The following is a 23,708-nucleotide window of genomic DNA, read 5'->3' on the forward strand; positions in this document are numbered from 1 at the left end:
GAAATGCTTCTTACGAAGCCACTCTTTCGTTGCCCGGGCGGTGTGTTTGGGATCATTGTCATGCTGAAAGACCCAGCCACGTTTCATCTTCAATGCCCTTGCTGATGGAAGGAGGTTTTCACTCAAAATCTCACGATACATGGCCTCATTCATTCTTTCCTTTACACGGATCAGTCTTCCTGGTCCCTTTGCAGAAAAACAGCCCCAAAGCATGATTTTTCCACCCCCATGCTTCACAGTAGGTATGGTGTTCTTTGGATGCAACTCAGCATTCTTTCCCCTCCAAACACGACGAGTTGAGTTTTTACCAAAAAGTTCTATTTTGGTTTCATCTGACCATATGACATTCTCCCAATCCTCTTCTGGATCATCCAAATGCTCTCTAGCAAACTCCAGACGGTCAGCAAAAAACAACAACCAGCATTATTTTGAAATTAATAATTTGGGCTTAGCTTTACATGTAATATCAGTATGAAATACGTCTAGTTGCAACCTTTACGGTTTTATGAAACTGGGACACAAATCCCTTGACAGTAAAATAAAATGTAAGCCTATTTTGATTGCACCATAGCATGTTACACCATTTTGTGGTTGTTGCATTTTGCTACCTCTTGCATGTTGCTGGATCTCCCTTTTATGAACAACTGTTGTAGAGGTTTCTATTTTGTAATCCCACATAAAAGCTTTACCTGAGTTGTAGTCAGTGGTCTACACAAGAGGGAGTATTTGCTTTTCCTCAATTATGCCAGAATACGTCATTTCTATTTATAAACCACTTACACCAGAGTATTTCTTTAGTGTTGTGTAGACCAACTCATAAGGAAATAAAGTATACCAAAGACAAATCTGTAAATGTCAACGTTAAATGTTAAACATGTGTACACAAGTATTGATGGGATATGCAGGCACTTGGCCCTCCTCTCTGGTTTCATCGATCCTATGATGTAGCTTGTGTCATTAATGAACAATATGAGAGAGGAGACATGCTGATTGGCTGACTGGATGGATGGAAAGAGTTTATACTTGTCAGGCATAGGAAACAATATTGAGTTCTTACTAAGTAGGACCACAGAATCTGAACAGTCCCTGCTTGGGTTATGCAACATAACACTGGACAAATTAGTAACTGACTTTGTGACAGAGGTTGGTTAGATGAAACAGCAGCTCTTTCTACTCATATGGTCCAGTATCTTCCACAGAGAGAGACCAATTACCACAGGGAAACAAATTTTAATGAGGCACTTGACATTTAACTCCATAGCACTGCCTCTTCGCCTCCTGCTGCTGTGTGGAATAACTGTCAGCTCTACAGGAAAGACTGGAAGCCTTGTAGAGGATAGGCATGAGTCACATAAGTCTGAGAAAACTCACACTTTGACAAAAACTCAGTCACTTACTTTGCAAACGTAGTATTGGCTAAAGGCTATTGCAGTGATCTTGTGCATTTATTGTAGGAAAGAATTACATTTTTTTTTTTTCGAGCTTGATAAGACCCTCTTGAAATGTTGCATTATTACCTGTGAATCATTCTGCATTTAGAGTCATTCCTTAGCCTACTACTGCTATACTGTAAATCTGCACAATGCTCCATGTAACTTTGTCAGAGCTTACATCTGACCTATAGATAAAATCATAAAATACAAAATCAACATGTTTGCTGAAGGTGTAATAATGTGTTACACTGTAAAAGCACTTGAAACAGAAATTAATGTTGATGACATTTGGAGGACTTTTTTTATTTATTCTAAGATTAAATTGTGCCAGATAATGAATACTGATTACTCAGTATTGATTGCTCTTCCCAATGCGCCTAAAATGAATGCACTTGGTAAATATATGTATTACGGATTTTGTCTGAGAATGAATTACAAATAGGAAAAACTATTTTAGTCATAGGAAACAACATATTCTCTTGAGAGCTTCCTGATTATAATCTAATGCATTTTTATATTGCTGTCAGGTCAGGTGTTATGAAGAAAAACAGGTGTTTCTTTCATCTCATTATAATAAACTATAACCAAAACAAAACCTATATTTAATGTTCCATCTTGCAACACATGCTCCTCTATCATCTCAGGTAAGCAAGTGATAGAGACTCTAGAGATGAAGGTCACACCACATGTTGCCTTTAACTGCTGCACTGAGCCCATCCTGGGGGCAGAACCACGGCTAGTTATTTGAAGGAGGAAACGTATTGAAGTCTTTCTCCTCATCTTTGCCATTCATCGCACTTCATTTGTTACTCTAAATTGGAGAGGGGGACCCCGTTGAAGACAAGCAGACCTTCATTCCAGGAGCCGGTTGCTGTTGGTCTGGTGAGTGATGTGATTATTACGAGTTAGGATAAATCTTGAAAAAAGTCTATATTTGTACAGATTAATGGAAACAGCTCATGCCAGACCATATACCTCTACATGTGTGTGTGTCTACAAGTATTAATTATATCAGTATGCAGAAATTATTTGTATTGATAGAATAGACAAATTAATTTCACACCCACAGACACTGACACAATAAATAAAGTGCATTTTGTTGTTGACCAATGATGGTTTTCATTTACTGCTCTCTAAAAACAATGATCTCTTGCATCAGTCTACAGCAGCACCTGAGCAACACATTAGCAGCATTAAAAACATTGATTATAACTCTCTACATCTGCAGTTTATGATAAACCTATTTTGAAAGAGCAAAAAGTTAATGTTAATGTTAGGTGTATTTACAGCTAGCGGATGCCCTCCCCCGGGGAACCTGCCCTCCTCCTTTGAGACCCTTCCTGTGCCACTTGCAGCTGAGACCCAGGGAGCAGAATTAACAAGCTAATTGAAACTGACTCTAACCATGGCACACCTATTGTCACCATTGTGTTTGCTCTGTGTGCACTTGAGAAGTGTATAACCATGTTTGTTATTCACCTAATTGTTTTTTAGCGGTGCATACTGCTATTTCATGTCTGATAACTTAACATTTGATGGTTTCCTGCAGGCTTGCTGACTTTAGTGGGAAAGTAGGATGTCAAACAACATGGCCAAAATCGCAGATGCTAGAAAGACGGTAGAACAACTGAAACTGGAGGTCAACATAGAGAGGATGATGGTGAGTCAGCACATTATTGAAGTACACAACCAATGATAAAGTAGAAATTTACAACTCGCTTTAGATTGTTAATGTCTTGTGTTTTAATGAATGAATAAAAATGCTCTTTTCACTTTTCTGTGTCTCAAAAAATATTTAATTTTATGTTTTTTTTATTTTTTTTATTTACATCTGTTTTTAAACTTTAACTTGTTGAAAACCAGTCCATTTTAACAGATACAATTTTTTGGGATAAATCTGACCCCAACCTCCAATTAAATTAAATTTGCTCCCTTTCCATAACTGATATCAGTTTCACACTTTTAATTGATGCAGGAAGAAAGGCATTCTTTTCATTCTAGTCTTTGATTCAACGGTAAAAAATAAATAAGGAATAACTGAATTTAAAATATTTTTTATCCTACCCTTACATTTTTGACACGCACTAACAACAACCTTTTTGTACAGATATCCAAAGCAGCAGCTGAGCTGATGGCCTACTGTGAAGCTCATGCCAAAGAGGACCCACTGGTGACACCAGTACCTTCTTCTGAGAACCCGTTTCGAGAAAAAAAATTATTCTGTGTAATACTATAACCCCCACATGTACAAGACAAATGTCTACGCATTAACACTTTACATTTGCTATTTTAATGTGTGAATTTCATTTCAGTTTTAATGACAAAGAAAATGTTTTTTTTTTTTGTTTTTTTTTTTGAGAAACCTGAGAAATGATCATCATTTGGACATGATAATGACGGCAATAAAGATTTATCAAAAGTGGGTGCAAAGTTCATTTGAACAGGCCAGCACTGCTGCCTCTCCTTCTGTACACAGATTGTATCTGAGCTTATATATTAACTCAATTGTAGCCAAGTTCTCATTTTGGCAATACTGTTTTAGACGGATTCATTTTAAGGTATTTAAAGGCAAAATACATGATTTGTTGTTCACACAGTTTGCTCTAGATCACATTTTCTCAGCATGAAGAAAATAGCCTCACATTAACGTGACAAGGACACGTGTTAATCAATATGAATCATATTGAATAAACAATATGATCTTTAGTCAGGTATTGTTTTTCTGCCTGAATGTCACAGCCGTTTCCTTGGAGGATGTCCCTTGGCCACAGAAACTAATGCAAATGATGGGTGGGGCTATGTGATGACTCACACAACAGGTGTGCACAGTTTGCTCAGACCAGTGCTCTCATTTTACCAGCTGCCAAGATTCACAGGTTTCCAAAGTCTTTGGGAGTTAGCAGCAGATAATAAGGTATGTACATTCTGTTAGCCATATATTACAAGTGTGATAGGAAAGGCTAATTTTAACATTTAGTAACTATAGAGGGACTGTTTTGTGACAAATAATTTACAGTAGCATCAAATCCAGTCCAGAAAAACTTGTCTAACTAAACATGGGGGTCTCAAACAAACTGGTGCCTTATGCCTTCTGACATTGAGGATAACTAGAAGAAGTTACAAACGGTCAACTTTAAAAGCATTGATGACAAAAATGCCCTAATTTGCCACCTTAAGAGTGACCATGCTACATTTTTAATTCACAGAAATAGGCCAGTGGCAACATATTGAAAGCACATTAATCAGCTTTTCATATTTGATCAGCTTCTCTTGAACTGTGAGTGCGACCAATATTAATAAAGAGATACAAATTGCTTTAGTGCCTTTATGAACATAGGTGGCCAACCTGTTGATTTACCGAGCAGCTCTGTTAGATTAGAATTTCATTTTTGCAAGACAAATAAGTGGCTCTTGTCAGGATCAATGGACATACATATTTTACAACCCTACCCAAGTTCTCAATGCTTCCTCATTTCCATTATGTGGTAGAGCTATATTGATATTGCATCTCAGGATTTAATGAGATTAATATGACATGAAACTTACTAGTAGGCTATTGGACATGGCTGACGTTTTGGCTCACAATTAACCCCATCTTGCTCTCATATTACAACTACACTGTATTCCCGAATTGTTAATTTAACAATATGACATTTACTTTGCAATAACCTACTATCCCGTGATTATGGGGTATCTTATTGTGGGTATATTAACGTTTATTGACACTGTATTGCATGTAATCATTTACATTGCTCAAAACACCATAAAACAATGCTATAAGCTTGTACTTTAACCTCAAAGTTAATTCAAAGGAATAAGAACATTGAGCTAAAAAATAAAACGGTGTTTCTATCAAATGTATCTTATTGATTACTAAGGTGTGTTATTTCTTAGGTTTTCAGGCCTAACGATGGCCAACTTTGGAGGACATGCCATTCCTGGCTCTTTTTTCCTGCTCCTTGGCTTTTGGCTAACCATCAAACACGTTCTCCAACACTACTGGAGGACAAGTCAGCCTAAAGGAAGACACATTATGCCATCTTTCTTTAAAAAAATGGACTTCTTGGAGGGAGGATTTCTAATCTTTGGTTCATTTGTTGGTTAGTTTTCCTCTCAATCATCTCCACACTCCAAACTCCCTAAACCTGCTCTTGACTCATCTCATTTGTCTGATGTTGTCCTGTCCCCAGGTATTATGATTGAACAGTTTGTGGTGGATGGGCCACATGCCCATCTCTACGACAAAGAGAACAATTCATGGGTCAAGCTGATGAACTGGCAGCACGGCACAATGTATCTGTTCTTTGGGATCTGTGGAATAGCACTGGTTGCCAGTAGTGCATCCAAACTGGTGCCAGCTGGTGTTGACCGCCTTGCTCTCTCTGTGGCTCTTTTTGTTGAAGGTAAGCTTTAGGTTTTAGTTTGACACTTTTCCTTTACATCACAAATATGTCCCCCTTGTGTGTATTGAGTTTGACTCTCCCATATCATCCAGGGTTTCTGTTCTATCACCACCTGCACAATCGGCCCCCTCTGGATGCTCACATCCACTCACTGCTGCTCGTGCCTGTGTTCAGTGGATCGGCCAGCACCATGTTGGAGGTGTTCATAAGAGACAACATTATTTTGGAGCTGTTAAGAGCATGCCTGTTCATCCTGCAAGGCTCATGGTTCTATGAGGTGATTAGCAAAATGAGACATTGAGAATGTCGTCAAGTGTGGAACAGTGTGAATATGCCCATAAACATTTCTTGAGCTTTCAGAGCCAACAATTGGTACCACACAGTACCAATGTACTGTATACACTATACTCAATACAAAACCAAGGAATACTTAAAGGACCATGGCAGTGTTTTTGACAGTTTAAATCCATTTACTACAACTTGTGGATACTTTAGACTTTCCTCTAGACAGCCAATAGATTTAAATAATTCCTGTATGCTTTTTAGTAACAAATTAGTTCCACCTTGGTCTATTTGTAGAGACATGTAAATCCATTACACTTACCTCAGACTTGTCTCCTTTTTCTGTTTTGTAAATACCTTTTCATTTAACACAACATTTTGCTTAACATCACAGGCAGTTGGCTCCTTTATTTAATCTATACCATTTGTCATTTCAGATTGGATTTGTACTTTATCCATTAAGTGGACCGGAGTGGGACCTGAAACTGCATGACAACCTCATGTTCATTACTATGTGCTTCTGCTGGCACATAGCTGTGGCCCTGCTTTTAGTCACCTGCATCGCCTCTGTGGTTTGGTTGTAAGTATACTTTGCCTATACAGGTTTCAGAATGGAAACTTCCAAGGAAATGTATAACGAAAACATGTTAAACCACTATTGGAATGCAATGAGCTTGTCTGCCTGCCAATGCAGAGACAATCAGCCAAAACAAAAGGATGAAACGGGCTATATTGCCTTTATAAACTTGTTGCCTTTATAATAAGTCTCTGAAAATCCTTTGCGGTGCTACCAGCCAGTGAGCATGCAACGCATACTAAATATTCAAATTTGATAAATAAATTGAAGTGTCTACTTCCCAACACATTTGGGAACCTCTGGTCTAGGTTTTCTAAGTGCTTTCCTGCATTATTGTACTATGTTAAACGCATTCAAGATGAAGAAATCGGATCAAATAATGATTTCTTAAGCAGTGAGAGACTTTGTTATAGTTTTCTTTGAACAGAAAATAGTGTTAATTGTAGAGTTTTTAAATGTTCTATTCCAATCTCTGAACCTGCATTGTAAGTTACCCGTGAAGATTATTTTTTTTTGGGGCTTTTCCACCTTTAATTTGACAGGACAGCTAAGTGAGAAAGGGGAGAAGACATGCAGGAAATTGTCACAGGTCGGATTCAAACCCAGGACCTCTGCGTCGAGGCATAAACCTCTCAGTATATATGCACCTGCTCTACCCACTGAGCCAACCCGGCCACACCCCTGTGAAGGTTTTGTAAACCTGGTTTTGTTTGCAGTCAACATTTAATGTCTCGCCATAATGCGCTGTATCCCTAAGACCTGCTAAACCTGTTGAATGAGTGGTTTATATCCCTCGGCAGTCAGCAGAAATGTTTCACATTACGGTTATACTGTACATAATTTTGCTTGCTTGTGCACACACTGGTAGAACAGGAGATGCACAAAAGTTTAAAAAAACAGCTCTGCAGTACCAATAGTGGTCAAAATAGGACTTGGTTTGGGTGTTCTGAAAACACTTGTCTTTCCCTTTTAAGATACTGCTTGTAGGAACACTTGAAATGAACATATCAACACCATCAGTTAACTCGGAGTAGGCTAGAGATGTGTAATCTTTGTTGTTGAATGCATTTGCTAAAGTCTTTTTTTTTTTTTTTTTTTGTTCCAATAGCACAGTGAAGCGGTTCTCAGGAAGGGGACGGGACATAGAGATTGGAATGCGAAGTACATCCTCCAAAACAAGCTCCCAGAAAGCTTTGCTTGAAGAGTCGGATGAAGAGTGAACGCATGATTATGGTTCTTTAAAATTTTTTACTTGCATTTGATTAGTTTTGGTCCATGAGACCAAGGGCGTTTTTTAACCTGCCTTGTTTATTTCGGTTGAGTCGAACCCTGGAGCTTTTACCCCCTTGGTGCGGTTCGTTTGGGCAGGTGTGAACACAGCAGTCGCATGCGGGTGCGGACCAAAACTACGTGGTCTCAGTCCAGTTACAAACCAACTCTGGTACGCTTTGATACGGTTCGTTTGTGGTGAGAATGTGATCCGACGCACTCACCGGGTACTCCTCAAGTTTGAGTAAAACGGTTCCTGTAGTCAGGTGTGCTTTGCAATCTGCGATGCGGCAGAGCATGCAAACAGTAGCAGCTTGCAATGTTTCTCTCACCGAAATATACTGCAGTCAAGCTCATGTCTCTGTGGTCAAACCAGCCACCGCTAAAGTTGGAGACAGACACTGGCAGAGCAGAGTGAAGTCCCAGTGAGCAGAGCAGAACGCTGTTCACGAAACAATGTCTGGGAAAATTATTTAAATGAAATGAGCTGGTTTGACCAAGTGGATGTGAGAAATATGCTCTTTTATTGCTCCCGCCCCAGACACATCTGACCAATAAAAGGAGTGAACATAATGGGTTGGTTTGTAGTGATGCATTTTGGTTCACTTTGATTTTTCTCTGTGTGAAACCAAACCAAACCAAGGGGAAACCGCTCCAAACAAACTCATCAACTGATTCGGACCAGAGCTAATGAACTATAGGTGTGAAAACGCCCTAAGTCTGCTGTTTTGTACAAAGTAATTTTTGTTAAAAAAAAAAGAATTGTTAAAATATGATCTGTTGTAATGGTCTGTTAATGTATTTTAAAAACACAAAAGTACATATTATATATATTGTAATCTGAAATGTATGGCTCGAGAGTATGGCTTGCTATTAAACAAAATATAACACCTAATAAGAGAACAAAATATATTAACAAATTAACAAGTCACAACATTCAAATAAATCAGACTTAAGTTCCACTCATTTCACGTTTGCTAATCATACATTACATCAAACATTTAAAGAAGTGAAAAAGAGAATATCCTATTGACAGTCAGAGAAAGTTGACCAGTCATATAGAAAGTTGAATTTGTAGTTTAATATGAATTAATGAGTTATGATTTGAGGTTGTATTTGAAAACCACTAAAGGAAAAAAGTAAATCTGAATTTCTATAGTAAGACTGCAACCTGCCAGAAAATGGTTGTAGTTGTCAACAGCCTGGTGAGCCGTTTACATAGTTTTATACTTTGACTATAACGATGTGGAGAATATAATTCAGGAGATGGAATGTAGTTGAGGAATAATGACCATTTTCAACATACTGGTGATACTGGTAACTTTGCACAGACCAACACCCTCCAACAGAGAGTGTCACTCTGAACACAAGCCCAATGCATTTACAGAAAAGTATTAGGTTTCTGCCTATGTGGGTATCATCCGAATGGAAAAGAAATAAAGGCATGTTGTACACTGTAATAACAATGTTATAAATACACATGTAAGAGTAGTAACAAGCCAAATGATCCTAAAAAAGCTTGAGAACAAAAAGTAGTTGAATACAGGCATGTACTGTGTGTATATATATAATATATATATATTACAGTGGACCTACGATTCATTGCTGACTGACAAGATAGGATCACTGTTTAGGTGCAGGTGGGGGATCGGGGGCACATTTGGGTGAAGGTGCTGTTGTGACTACGACTGTGGACACAGATTTCGGGGAGCCTGTTGCCATGTGCTGCTGGAGCTGCTGCGCCTGGACCGTCTGGATGCGAACCTAAAGGGAGAAAGACAGACAGATAGCTAGCCTTAAGATGCTCAGTGTTTATTTAACTGGACCATAAAGCAGCTGGTTTGATTGAACGGGTGTCACTATAAAATACTTTCTCATTTGCAACACCAAAAAAAGTGTAATTCAAGCTAACCTGCGTGGCCTGTCCTTGCTGCTGAAGCTGCTGGAACTGCTGTGCTGTGACAAAGCTGACCGGTTTGTTCCCTGCAATCAGCTTGGTGCCAGCAGGCATGGTGGTTAGGATGATGTTCCTGCCCAGACTGCTGATACTGCTCAGAAAAGAGAGGAAATGAACAAAAACATGTCACTAGCCCAACTAACAGCTGTAGAGAAGGACCATGTAAAGAAAAAAAGACAATACATAATATAATAAATAAATATATTAAGAGGATCCAAAATGTATACTTCTGCCATTACAGTATAAACAAAATATAAACAATAGTTGCAAGGTAGTTGCCATCACCTGATGATGAAGGCCCAATAGAGGTTAAACCTCAAAGCATTGAATCTCACAGCACGTGAAATAAAATATATAATGAAAATACCTAAATAATACAATCTTTACAAAAAAAAAGTGTGCAGATGATGAGACTCACTTTGTGTTAAGGCTTCCTTTCACAATCGGTGTGGTCACAACACTTTTGCTCTTCAGTGGTTGGTTCAGGACAGAGAGAGGCACAGTTATCCGTGCAGGTAACTTTCCCTACAGTGTTGTCAAAACAAGAGGATTGTTCCTGAGTCATGGGACAGAATTGATTTCCTAGACTTAAGTGAGTTCCTCATTGATGGATTATTTCATGAGAAAACTATACAAATTAATAAATCAACTATTAACAGCATTTTTCAAGAAGAATATAGTAATTTAAATCACACAAAGCACATCCAACTGCAACTCAAATGACCACTTATAAACACATTTCATTTCCGTTTTGTCTTTGGGAGCAAAATAAAAAGATTTGTGCTCAGCCGTTTCTGTTATCTCAGATCACATCAAAAGCATATTTTGAGTTGTTTGACATAGGCAAATGTGAGCTGTTTGTTGGAGGTTTGCTTTATATACAGTATCATAGCTGACTGTGGTCTGGGGTTGCATGCATCCCCTTACTGTAGGGGCTGGTGCTTTTGACTTTCTACTACTTTATATCCCATGACCTAGGCGAGTGAAAAACACTTGGTTGAACCTGCATTACAATATAACACTTATTATATGATATGATATAATGGTTTAAGACTATTTAGGATTTCTGGTGCACCATATCTATAATCATATTAAATAACATACCTTATCCGAAGGGAATGATGGCCAAATTAACAAAAAAAACTTGCAATTTCCTTCAAATATATAGAGAAACAGAATAATTTCCTTACCGTTTGTGTAGTAACCACTGTAGCTGGGACTTGCCGCACAGTGGCTGTAGCTGTTCCTAGAGTCAGAGGTGAGCACGAGACTCCAGGAGCCACTGTGATCCCCTTAGCACCAGCCACAACACTGGCAGCCATGGTCACTACATTAGCACATGTAGACGCTGTGAGTGTTTTACTGCCGGTGGTGGTTGTCATCGTGATGGTCTGACCCTGTTTCTGTGGAATAACACCAAGGCCTGGCATTATACGAATGGTGGCACCACTCTTGTCAGGGGAGGTCACGCTGGAGAAGGTCCTAGATTTTTGGTCAGCCATGGTGACAGCCAACGTGGGCATCAGACGTATTGCTGTGTCTCCTGCAGCCTTCAACAAGTTAGCGGTAACAGGGCCTGCTTTGGTGGTCTGTACTTCCCCTGTGCAAGATGTAGCACTGGAGGCAGAGGAAGGTGAATGGTGGGGCGGCGTCACATGGAGAGTTGCCGATATGCTCTTGCTGCCTGTAGTGGCACTGCTAAGGAAGTCAGGGGTGAGTTTGACAGTTGCAACTGGGGATTTAGCAAGAGTTGCCATCATATCTGGGGTGATCCGCAGCACCGTCTGGCCTTTTGCGTCTGTGGTGATGGAGGACGGTGGAAGACGTAGGACATCTTTACCCTGGATGCGCAGATTTGTAGCCGTTATTGGAATTCCTGCTCCTCCGGTCTTCATTCCCAATTGGCCTGTGATGGACACCTTAAAAGAAGAAAAAAAATGTAACATACCAAAAGATACATCTTGTGATCATTAACATGGCAAATGACATTTGTTACTTATTTAAAGGATAGAGATTTTTACTATTATAGTTCCATAACCTGAAGACTTTTTTCTGTTGATACCAGATAAGGCCAGATTTCCTATGCAGGACATAGGCTGAACTAAACTGAACTGAAAGACTTATTTCTGCACTTGTACTTTTAAGTATGTCTAAGTTACTTATTCATTAAAATTTGGCATTGAGTATTTAAGGAGTACAATGTGTCTATATGTTATCTACCTGTAAATAGCTTTTTGTAGTTTGAGGGCATGGCTACCTCTACACATTTTAAATCTGTAAAACAACCAACTTCCAGCCAGGTGGAGACATTCTTACAGGTCAAGACTGTTCAGGAAAGTGTAACTGGCCAAATATCCCAGTTGAAACAAACTGGTTCACCTGTTTGATATTCGGGCTGGTGACTCCTTGCAGCATAGCAGGGGAAACAGGGTTGTTAGCCGGGCTACCAGGTGATCTAGCTTGAGGTTTGGCCACAGCTACAGCAGACACAGACAGGGTGGTCGGCACCTGGACCGGACTGGCAGACTGACTCCTCAGAGGCACAGAAACCACTGCCTATTGATATAGATAATAAACAGACAGAATTCTTATGCATTTGTAATATGCAAAAACAACAAACACAGCTCTTCATCTAATTACCTGTGAAATGCTCTTGGCTGACATTGACACCGGCATCCTGATCTGGTGAGGGGTCTGATGTACCAGTGTGGCCTGCTGACCTCCTACCGAAGAACCCAGACCAGGCTGAGTGGAAACAACCCGCACCTGAGGGAGGGAGCCCGTCGCCAGGTGACTCACTATCCGAGCCGCGTGTTGGGATGTGACTGGCTGTGAAACTGGTGGACAAGCCTGACTGGTGGGTAAGATGGTTCCCAGCTGGGGCAACGAGGGAGGGGACACAAGAAGAACACTGGGAGAGCGAGATAGGGCAAGAGAGGAGAAAAGCCTATTTCAAATTACACAGATGAAACATGGATGCATGGATCGTACTATATTAAAAAGAACAAAAACTCTTGTGTCACACTGACCCTGTGCTGGTTTTGATTGTATCCGGGACTCCGGTCTTTGTTGGCGTGGTGGTTGTGCAGGGTAAGGGTGACATAGGGGTTCCAGGTGTGTTTGGGGTAGGTGTTGTTGGGGTTGGTGACATGGGATTGGAGCCTATATCCTGTCCTGCCTCCAGACATCCCGTGGTTTTACTGCTTCCGTCTTTACTTCCGGACTTCTAAAACATTAACAGGAGATTCTTAACCAACATGTTGCTCTCAGACACTGATAAACAACAACTTAGAATTCCAAGTGGGAAAACAATAACTTCCACTACAGTAAATAGTGTATGTTTTACATTGTGTGCAGCTAGGTGCAGTTTCTGCAGTAAAATGGAGGCAGTGGACTCACAGGCTTAGATGCAGGTTTAGGTTTCTGCTGTAGGGCTTTTCTTGCTTTTGCAGCAGCAGCTTGAGCCTGGTGGATCCTCTCTGGATGAAAGAGACAAACATGGAAATTAACATTTTTCCAAATCCTAAATACAAGGAGCATATACTATGAGACACTTTGCTCATCTCCATGTGAGTGCAATCCCACTATGGTAAAGAACAAGGTGATAGAAGAATAAAGGAATAAAAGGTTGAACATTTTCTAATTCTACACATCCATGGTTTAAAACCACACAAATTATTAGAATTATATCTATCAAGCAGATCTATCTAGGAAATTAAGTAAATCTTCTATTCAGACAATAGTGGATAATCAAACTAGAAAAAAAGGCTCCTTGTTGGTTGTTTCCAATCAAAAACTACAGGATTAGAGATCTTTACACTTCTGAACAAACTTCAAAAAGGTGAACAGTTAAACCCTAAAGTCGGGAAAATGGTTTCTTACCAAACTCCTCTTGACTGCGACTGCGGTGCAGGTAAATCCAGAGCTTGCGTCCTATGTCATACTTTACACAGGGGTCTTTCTCATAGTGAAGTCTATCCAGAGCCCCACTGACAACTGTGTTCACCTAAATGGCAAAGAAGACAATAACTTAAAGACTGCAGGCCAATGTAAGGTACACACAAGTCACTCTTTAAGTTATTGTCTTATATATATATATATATATATATATATATATATATATATATATATATATATATATATAGTATATATATATATATATATATAGCACATATATATATATATATATATATATATATATATATATATATATATATATATATATATATATATATATATATATATATCACACCTGTGCACTGGTGACATCTGGAGCGAGAAACTGTGAGTCTTTCAAAAGTTCACAGATCTCTGCCCTCGTTCCTTCTCCATTGGGTAACCTGGCTGCTGCATCCCGCACTATGGAAGAAAGTGGTTGGAAGTCAGAAGTGTCCGATTGGTTTCCTTTGCACACACTGAAAACTGATTCTCTACAGCCTGACAAAGGAGTCAGAGTAAAACAGAAGGCCTAACCCAGAGAGAGAATGGTGACATATGGTGGTCGGTCCGAGCGGAGCAATGTGTGCTCCCTGGCTTTGTTGAGAGACATCTCCTTATCAAACACCCCTTTAACAGGCCCCACCACAGATTCAAAGCCGTGCATCCTAAAGGTGAAGGCTTTATGTGGCTGGTTGTATCGCTGCTGCTCCTAATAGAACAAAAAAGTATGTCTGTAAAACTTAGTATGTTCATGTCCAGGCAAAAGAGGCAAAATGTTGTAAATAACAAAAAGATTCCAGCAGCACAAACAAACCTGGATTTGAAACACTTGTCTCTCATCTCCAGTACTGGGCCGCACCACATAATCAGTTGAGCTGCTTGGTTAAAGATATTACACTGTTAACTTCAACAACCACGATATTGTAACTCAAACTGCTTTATTATGTTAATGTCAGGCTACAAATAACAATTATCTTTATCAATAGTTAAACTACTGATTTTCTGATTGAGCAATTAACTATTTGCCATCTAAAATACACAAAATTAGGTTAGTAAAAAAGGCATCCTTAGTCCTACCGACAATGCAAAAAACAATAATCAATAAATTTACGGTCAATCAGCTAGTTAATTAGTTACATTGTTTGTGATTTTATCATGTTTGCAATGCCTTATAGATCACTGAATCTTACACTCTCGATGTGGGAGAAGTCATCTCTAGCATGTCTTCATTTTCTGTCTGTGGAAGACAGAAAAATCCTGTTTACATTTTGTCGCAAATAAAAAAGTGTTAAACATGGTAAACAGTAAACAAGTAGCATAGCATAGTACAAACTGCAGAGTCATTGCTGAAACTGTACCTGTAATATAATAATTGTACTACCTTAATAACTAAATCTTTGGAGTCCAGCCACAGCTGACAGAGTGCACTGAGATCCTTCTCTGTATCCTGAGTGGGGCCTAAAAAATAAATGATTGACTTTAATCCTCAAGAATACAATCAGTCTGAATACCAAGCACTGCATTAATCAGGGATTTTAATAGCTGCTTCCTCTTACCAATCCACCTCCACTGCTGAGATTCATCAGCAAATTCCAGAAATGGAGAAAAGCCACTGGGGAGTGCCATCATCCCATCTGATTAACAAAGATAACATACAGTACATGAGTAACATGGGGTGGATAATAAAGCCTGACCATTTCAGTGTGACCACGGCTAGTTACCTTTAGTCTCTCCTGCAAGAAACTGCAAGGCTTGAAGAACCAAGTCAGACCAACATGGGACAGATGAAAACCACACGTTGAGACAGCTGGCTGGAGAAGACTGCCACATTTGAACTTTCTCCTCTAACTGACACACAATGACAAACATCACAATGTAGGCCTTATGTGTAGTCGGAACTGTGATCGATTTTATAATATATATGTGAGACTCTGTAATAAGTGCATACCAGTGAAGTGCTGTTAAGGGTTTCTGCCCTTAAGATGCTCTCCAACAAGCTGAAGAAACTGATAGCTATTTCTTCAACTGGAACCGGGCTGCTCTGAGACTCTTCCACAATTCTGCAATAATGGTATGGTTCTTTACATTAGTCTTTGATTACAGGAGACCCATTGAAAATATACATATTGTCACGGCACGACTTACATGGTCACAGAGACTGGGAGTTTACAAAGGGGAAGATTGGGAGCAGCTGCGGGAGATGACAGTTTGAGGATCGGAGTTTCAGGAAGAGATGCTGTTGCTGATTGTCGCGACAGAGATCCCCTTTTTCCCCATTAAGTTGTGTTAACGTTATTTGTCCGCGTCTTTAAATGTCTACAAGTGAACTGTCAAAGGAGCACCGAGGCTAACCAGTGTCGGAGGACGGAGATCGGGCTGACCGGGTGACGGAGCGGAGCAGCACCGGGCAACGAACGACAGGTAGGCCCATTTCACCTTACCTTTAGCCTAGCGCTTATCTGTGGAGATTCATAAATGCACGGACGGCCAAACTCTGGAAGACACTAGACAGGTAACGATAGTATCAAGTTTTCCCAGGGTTGTGGTTATGCCGTGACAATATACACACACTATTCTGTAGGTATTTTTGACAACAGTGCGGCACTAGACTCACTCCTCCTTGATGTTGGGCAGTGGAGTAGATGGTGTGTCTGGCAGGGAGTTGATGATGCTCGTTGGTGGAGCTGATGGGGTGTCTGAAGGTGCGAGAATTTCACAGGGATCCTCAGATTCCACTTTTATTGTCCTCATTTTCTTCTTCCTTCTCTCATCCTTTATCTTCTTCTTAGGCAGAGACAGATCAAAAAGTGCTGCAAGAAAAAAAGGAACGAAACCTATCAACTGTATGTCATGAAATCAGCGAAGGCAAGACTTTGGCTTAAGATAATAATTCTTTTACTTACGCACAGTCCCCTTCCGACCAATATTTGCTCTTGAAAGTATGTCTCCAAGGTGGAGATCAGAGGTCACCAAATCTGGATGATCCTGAGTGAATCAATCATTAATGATATACTGTACAAATTAAGACAAAACCATATCTGTGTCTTTAATCTCCTGACACCACTTACTGGCTGTCGCTTCCTCTTCTCCCGATGGTTTTGCAGCATGGCTTTCAAGTCCCGCTCCCCTAGCTCTATTTTTTCTGTGACAAAAATAAAAACGCCTTTAGACATTATATTTGCTGTGTTTAAACATTTGAGGAACATCATCCTTATATGGCAGAAATAACTGACCAGTAGTCTTCATGTCTTGGGTGGAGAGGCTGGGAAGAACTCTGAGCGAGACAGTGGGTGTAGGAGAGGGGGGTGATTGGGGTGCTGGAGTCCATGATGATATGTCTACAAGCATTATGCAATAAGACTCTTATTAGTGTTCCCAAGCTTATTATTAGAGAAATGCTTAGAAAAAAAGGTATCGTCATCGGCAGTTAAGCTAATGAAAGAACAGACTGACCGTCATCATCAGATGAAACATTGCTGTCTCCACACTCAGTTTTGACCTCCTTTAATATGCGGCTCAATCGTCTTCTCACCCTTGGCTCCCGCATTTCAACATGAGTCTTGGTCGGTAACTTTCTTTTTGGTGGAAAGTCCAGACCATTGTGAACCGCAAACTCCAGCAGCTCCTACAAAAAGAATACGCATTAAAACTAACGGCAAGAGGCCACGTGCCTTGTACCTCAAACTTTAAAAATACCTTTCTGGAGACGAGGATATGCTTCAACAGTTTGTGGTAATATTGCTGAAGGGAGTACAACTGTCGCTTCCTCTGGGACTTGGCACACAATTGTCTGTACTTGACCACCTCAGGATTGAAGTAACCATCTGGGTTGAGATAATGAGAGTCATGATCAGGAAGTGCTTCAAAAATGGTCTCAGCATGATAACGTTGTGTGTTGGTGGGTAAATAAGTGGATAACTAGAATATCACCTCTGAATTGTTTTTGTGCAAGATAAAGGGGATTTCCAAAGTTAAAGTCTTTGTTGTTGAATAGGTCACTGATGGTGCTGTCCTGCTCAGCAACATTGTTGTCAGGAAACTGTGGCAAAAACTGCCGAAGGTGCTTCCTCTGGGAATCTGACAGTACTTCACTCCAGGTGCTTTCACTCATCACAGAGAAGAAAATGTCAGGCTAATGAAAACAAAGAGGTAAACAGCAAAAATTAATGCATCGTCTGCATTGTGTGTACAATTGTAAAAAAATAAATAAAAAAAATAAACAGAAAAGAGCAGCATTTCATCACTGAGCGCCTGATAACTCACGTCCTCAAGTAGGTCCTCTGGGAGGTTCAATCTACAGTTCCCCAGCATGCATTCCTCTGTGATTTGTCCATCGTTTTCTTCTTTTGGATCGAGAGGGTCTGTAAGCATGTGGGTGAGGGCATCCATTCTTCTCCTGTGTACCTTTCACACAGAAAAAAACATGGCTAACGTTACACACAAAACCTCGTTTTAATCTGTGGACGGACGCCAACTCATGCGTTTGCTTTCAGTGATTCTTGCAAACCATGTTGTGCTTTATAGTTTTGGAATAATCTGCTAGTTCAGTGCTACAAACGGCATGAACATTAGCAAGCATTTACCAATGTCAAAACATTAGCCACTTTGTACAGTAACGTAGCGCTGCTTTGCGAGCTAAACTACCAGTTAAGTTAGCAAAAGAGCCAGGTAACAATCGGATTCCGGTTTCAACACATAATACTGTTACTGTTCGATATTTTGGCAAATTTGCTTGTTATAAAATAAGTTGATACTGCTGGTTAAAAACTGCTTTTAGCTCTTACCTGACACTGCTTTGTGTTTTGGAAATGAAAGGGGAACTATTTTACCGACGGACCGTTTTCTTCTTCTACTGAAATTGGATGACACAAACCCGTCGCGCGTTTCACTTCATATGCGTTTTACTGCCCTCCACAGGAAATCTATAAGTATGTATACATAAAACTATAAAATTATGCACAAAACGTATTAACTTCGTTTCTTTTAACAGTTTGCTTTTTATTTATTGTACTTAGTATGACCAGAGACGGGTTAGAGCTAGTAATAGAGCATATTTAGTATTATTATTCATAACTTTGGGCCAGAGAAAACCATAATTCTTATTTAACACATGAAATCATTCACACACTAGCTAGCTAGCTAAACGTTGAACATTGTTAAGCTAACGTTAGAGCTAACGGTAGCAAAATAACGTTATTGCTATTGTGTTTTTTTCTACGTCTCTACATTCTTTAACTTATTTTCACGTTTTCTATACTCAGAAACTCAGAATGCACAGGAGAGACAAGAGCTTATTTTACAGTCTATGGGCAAGAACAGGAGCAGTTAAAAAAAGACGATGTGCACATCCATGTAGTTGCCGTCTGCGAACTTTCTCACTTTCTTTGAACAAGAGCAGGAGCAGAACATGGATGTAGCTAGCAGACAGCTGACAGCTGTCATTAATCCATGCTGACAGTGTTCCCAGGGATGATGGCTAGGTAGTTTTAGCAATTTAGCGTTAGCATTAGTTTGTTTTTATTCTCATACACACATGCATTTTATGCTGAAAAAGAATGCAATATCTCATTTATTATTTAGTCTTATTCCAATATATTTAAAATAAAAATAATACATATAATAACTAATAAATTAAAGTAGATAACAATGAAAATAAAAGTATTTGTAATTGAACAACACAATATATATATATAATTTATCAATGTACGTTTGTATGTATTTTTATAGTATATTTAATGTATATACTCCCACATGTGCTGGAAGTTTCACACTGGAAAAAACACTGTAATCGGTCCCTTATTTAACATATGTATGGCATTATGAGAGTTATTTGTTATATTATATATCTATTCAATTATCTCACTCTAGTGCCATCATTTATAATGTAACAACTTAGTGCAACACAATGGTCTAGATACCTTAACAGGAACATTTGAATTGCTGGTTCAGCTTTGTCAGCTTGCTCCACCTCTTTATGATGCTGTAATGAACAGGAATGAACAGTCAAGCCCTCTGCCTCATACCACAGCCAGAGAGAGGCACAGGACTGCCCTTCAGAAACCTTCACCAACATTGTCCTGCCTTATGTGGTGGGCATAGGCACCAGGAGTTACAGAACTAAGAGATAAACATTTTCCCATTTTCCTCAAGGTTTCCTTTTAATGCCTTGGGAGAATGGCAGAAGGTGCAGATGGAGAGGAAGAGATTCAGTTCCTGCGCACGGTAAGTGATGCTGTCTCCCTCTTCTCAGAAAGTTTTAAAAAACGGATTCAGTCACTGATGAACAGTAATTGACCTTTTGTGTAATGAATTGTTGCTTCGTAATAGATGATAGACATTTACTGTTGGGTAACTTTCTTTACATAGACTGAGCACAGATTGCCAAGGACAGGTGGCTGGTTTGGTCTGCATTGTCATCTATTTATATCCTTTTAGGGTTCTTGATATATTACTGCTTTGTCTCAAATAAGAAATCTTCTGGTGCCAGGTGACAGTTAATACATAGACATAACAGATTACCAAAAAGATATAGATACATTTACGTGAAAGGATTTTGACATTTTGACTTGGATCAATTTACTTTGATGACAATTAGGACAATTTAACATTTCTTTAAAAACAAATTGGTTGAATCATTAGAATAAAAATCCACCGAAAGACTTCTATGAGTAGGTTGTGTAAAAGGCAGTTTAGTCCATTTGTGAATTTAAACAGATCCATCCTAAAGCAAGATTGGAGGCAGCCAGACTCATTTGATGACAAAATAATGCTGGAACTAATAATTCATTAATAGTGAATGGTAGTATGAACTGGTGGGCTTAATTGTACAAGAGACAACGTCCTGTCGGTATAACCATGTTTGTTGCTTGATGTTATTCCAGATTAAATATGCGGTTCTGTTGTTTTTTGCTTTTGTAGAGAATGAAAATAGGAATGATTTAAGTATTCTGGGTAGTTTGCTATCATTTGTATTTGTATCAATAGTTCCCTAGACTTGTCCTTTATCTCAGAAGGTATAACCACCCATTTCCATAACTTTTTAGAAAAAATGTCATTTGACAGATTGCAGTGTCCCGAACATAAATTGTTTGATTTGTGATTACTCAGGGACTTATTTGCCCAAACATCATGTAATATGTATTCACTTTGTTGCTCCTTGGAAATAAATGGCTGGTACAGATGGTGGTCATCTCTTGCATATAACTTATTATCTGCTGTTTACGATACAGTTCTGTATGTAACTATTTGTAAACCAACATGCCGTAACATTGGTAAACCGCTTACTGTGCATGTCCCGCACCAAAATTGAATATGGGCACATTTGTTCTCAGGTCTTTGTTCTACTGTAGGCCCAATTTGTGATTTAGGTAACATGAATTTGTAATATAAATATCTTGTTTAGAGAGGTTTCAGTACATTTCAATTTTAATTTAAAGTTTAACATTTTGATTTTACATTACATGTTATAACATATTAAGTTTAAATGTAGTTTATTTTTGCTGCATTACTCACCGCTGAGCTATCAGATTCCCAGTTTAGATCTGTGGTCCAAAGTTTACAGAAGGGCATTGTGGCCTTGTAAGCTGTCTTCTGTATGTATCACTCTTTATTTGGATAGTCAGTGTTGATACTCAGCTATTGTAGATATTCCACATAATGTCATTTGAGTTTCTCTAGACCCTGGTAACTCTATCCCTGTCATTAGCATAAGCCAGGCACTGATTATCTATAGACTGCATTATAAGTATCACTAAAACTCAGATCCTTGTAGCCACTTGATTATAAGTTGTGCATCTAAAAAGCACATTTCAGTTGGCATTGTAACACTGCACTAAAGTAAAATATGTTAACAATGTGTCATAAAGTTACTGTCAGTCTATAGCTGTTCACCCTGAACTCAGAGTTCTATATATACTGTGTGAGGATTAGCAGGTTCAAAGCTTGGCCCATTTCAGCACCTGCTTACTTCAGTCCATGTGGGAACTTTACTCCTAAAGTAGTACTAGAAATGTTTGTTGTCAGATGTTGGTTTCAAAACATGTCGGTTTTCTGTAGAAGTTCTTACATGGCAAATCTAGCAAAAACATTGGAATTTGAGATAAATACCCAGATGCTAGCCTCATGTTGTCATGTTGCATCTGTCTTTCAGTCTGTCTGCCTGTCCGTCTGTTGGTGTGTCTGCCTGTCGACACATTCTTGTCCACACTATAAATTAGGAACAGAACATGACAGAAACTTGATACTTACTTCTGTCATATGCTATGGTAGAATTTTACTTTAATAGTTTGCTGTCAGATGCATTTAACTTCAATATAATGGTTGTTGTAAATTATTAGGAAACTACTGACTTGACTTTCATGTCTACTGTACAGGATAGGTTTCATTGTTATTGTTTAGTCAGATATTTGAGTAGTCCATGTGTTCAGAACATGAGATAGATGAAAAAGAAACAGACTGCACCAACACCCCTTTTACAATATTTCAAACTTACACAAGCATACATTTACAAATGGACAATACACATTCTCTTAAATATATTTTATATTTATTTTTGCCCAATTTGTTGGCACTTAACAGCTTCAGAAACACATATAAGGCACACATTACATTAAATTACACAATAGTTTAATCTTCACTAAAATAGCATTTGTTACTTACTGGTATGTGCCTTGATTATGGGTATGCATGAACCAGAAGCATTTGCAGATAAACAAACACAAACAGCTGAGCATGAAGTTTTGAGCTGAGGTGATTTTTGAATATTCCTCTTCTCAGCAAGCTGACTAATTCTATTGAATCTGTGCAATTTGGGCCATTTTTTTCCTGGCAGTCAAATCCTAAATATCTGTTGCTTTCCAGAAGGGGATGTGTGAACAGCAGGTGCAACAGCCTAAAATAGAGATCTGAGGGGGAGTGGCTGGTGTCTTGGAGCCAGAGAGGTGGGGAGATTAGAGCTCTGCCAGTGACAGGCACAGAGAAATAGCTGTTTTTGCAGGTTATTTTATTTATGCATAGTCTCAAGTTTCTGTTTATGTTGGCCTCAGTGTTGTCTCTCTGATTCAAGGTTTGGTGGCCAAAACTGAATAATGTATGTGGTGAGATTAAGTCAGACATCTACACTCTCTGTGTTCCTTTGTTAACTGCTTCCTTGGTACGTAGCCACCTCTAAATTAGTTTACTTGTAATGTCACCCCTCACAAATATGGTACAGTTTGCGTCATATGGATTTGACCTTTTGATTCCATCAGAGTCATGAATGGCAAGTTTAATAGACTAACCCATGAAATGTAAGGCATAATGCAATCTAAGATTTGCAGAATGCATTAAAGGGGAACTCCATATATTTTACACATCAAAGTCTATTTATATGTCCTGGAGATTACTACAGTACTAGTCTGGCTATCACCAGACCAAGCTCAATCTTTTAAGATTGAACATTAGTCTGGGGAGTCTGCTCTGTATTTTCTACTGCACAAAAGGCGTGATCAACGGGCATAGTTCAGATGACTCTGTACGCAATTGGATAGTCCTTCAACCAATCAGACCAACGATCCGGGTGACGTAGCAGCAACAGCAGCATCAACGGGTTGCTGCGCTTCGGTGGCCACTATGTTGAATGTAAACAAGAAGCTGCTTGGTCGCTTCTCTATCGTCATCGTGTTAAACCCACCAATAGCGTGCCAGGTGGATAAGCCAGTTTGTGATTGGTCCCCGCAAAATTGTAATGGAAGCAGGATAGATAAACGTACAGGTTTCCAGCCTGAGCTGCAGGGCGAAATCAATCGGGCTGGGTTTACCCAATCTACTAGTTGTCAAAAGCCTTTTGTGGCTCCAGAGGGAGCTGCTCA

At 39.3% G+C, this 23,708-nt stretch overlaps 4 protein-coding genes across 6 annotated transcripts in view; 3 read left to right on the plus strand and 1 right to left on the minus strand.

The window, feature by feature from the left end:
- The first annotated feature begins 2,077 nt into the window (after window positions 1-2,077).
- On the plus strand, window positions 2,078-3,907 carry gng8 (guanine nucleotide binding protein (G protein), gamma 8). Its single transcript, XM_078265938.1, has 3 exons — window positions 2,078-2,315; window positions 2,983-3,093; window positions 3,541-3,907. The coding sequence occupies exons 2-3, from the start codon at window positions 3,010-3,012 to the stop codon at window positions 3,667-3,669; spliced, it is 213 nt and encodes a 70-aa protein (XP_078122064.1). The 5' UTR covers window positions 2,078-2,315; window positions 2,983-3,009; the 3' UTR covers window positions 3,670-3,907.
- A 331-nt stretch (window positions 3,908-4,238) lies between these two features.
- tmem45b (transmembrane protein 45B) lies at window positions 4,239-8,740 on the plus strand. 2 transcript variants are annotated; one of them, XR_013502882.1, is made up of 7 exons: window positions 4,239-4,347; window positions 5,328-5,533; window positions 5,624-5,836; window positions 5,929-6,113; window positions 6,556-6,698; window positions 7,238-7,384; window positions 7,804-7,882. XR_013502882.1 is itself a non-coding variant. In XM_078266835.1 (6 exons), exons 2-6 carry the CDS (start codon window positions 5,344-5,346, stop codon window positions 7,913-7,915), a joined length of 843 nt encoding a protein of 280 aa, XP_078122961.1. In that variant the 5' UTR covers window positions 4,239-4,347; window positions 5,328-5,343; the 3' UTR covers window positions 7,916-8,740. The 2 variants fall into 2 exon arrangements, 1 of the variants encoding a protein (XP_078122961.1); XM_078266835.1 differs by lacking the exon at window positions 7,238-7,384 and having other exon boundaries at window positions 7,804-8,740.
- Window positions 8,741-8,859: 119 nt separating this feature from the next.
- nfrkb (nuclear factor related to kappaB binding protein) lies at window positions 8,860-18,706 on the minus strand. 2 transcript variants are annotated; one of them, XM_078266834.1, is made up of 26 exons: window positions 18,645-18,706; window positions 18,124-18,264; window positions 17,791-17,992; window positions 17,557-17,684; window positions 17,314-17,485; window positions 17,094-17,198; window positions 16,929-17,002; window positions 16,764-16,845; window positions 16,475-16,670; window positions 15,809-15,920; window positions 15,582-15,708; window positions 15,417-15,494; window positions 15,242-15,318; window positions 15,051-15,097; window positions 14,675-14,735; window positions 14,395-14,569; window positions 14,174-14,280; window positions 13,804-13,927; window positions 13,321-13,400; window positions 12,951-13,147; window positions 12,562-12,832; window positions 12,301-12,477; window positions 11,112-11,840; window positions 10,340-10,446; window positions 9,877-10,012; window positions 8,860-9,728 (listed from the first exon to the last, which is right to left on the minus strand). In XM_078266834.1, the coding sequence occupies exons 2-26, from the start codon at window positions 18,247-18,249 to the stop codon at window positions 9,588-9,590; spliced, it is 3,831 nt and encodes a 1,276-aa protein (XP_078122960.1). In that variant the 5' UTR covers window positions 18,250-18,264; window positions 18,645-18,706; the 3' UTR covers window positions 8,860-9,587. The 2 variants fall into 2 exon arrangements, with proteins under 2 accessions (XP_078122960.1, XP_078122959.1); XM_078266833.1 differs by having other exon boundaries at window positions 12,562-12,868.
- A 1,328-nt stretch (window positions 18,707-20,034) lies between these two features.
- The window catches only part of LOC144528244 (ryanodine receptor 1-like), a 50,275-nt gene continuing 46,601 nt past the window's right edge, over window positions 20,035-23,708 (plus strand). Inside the window, exon 1 of the mRNA XM_078266733.1 lies at window positions 20,035-20,082. Within this exon, the coding sequence (XP_078122859.1) occupies window positions 20,035-20,082 (48 nt within the window). The remainder of the gene's footprint in view (window positions 20,083-23,708) is intronic.

Source organism: Sander vitreus, chromosome 13 (genome assembly GCF_031162955.1).
Source record: "Sander vitreus isolate 19-12246 chromosome 13, sanVit1, whole genome shotgun sequence".
NCBI lineage: Eukaryota > Metazoa > Chordata > Actinopteri > Perciformes > Percidae > Sander > Sander vitreus.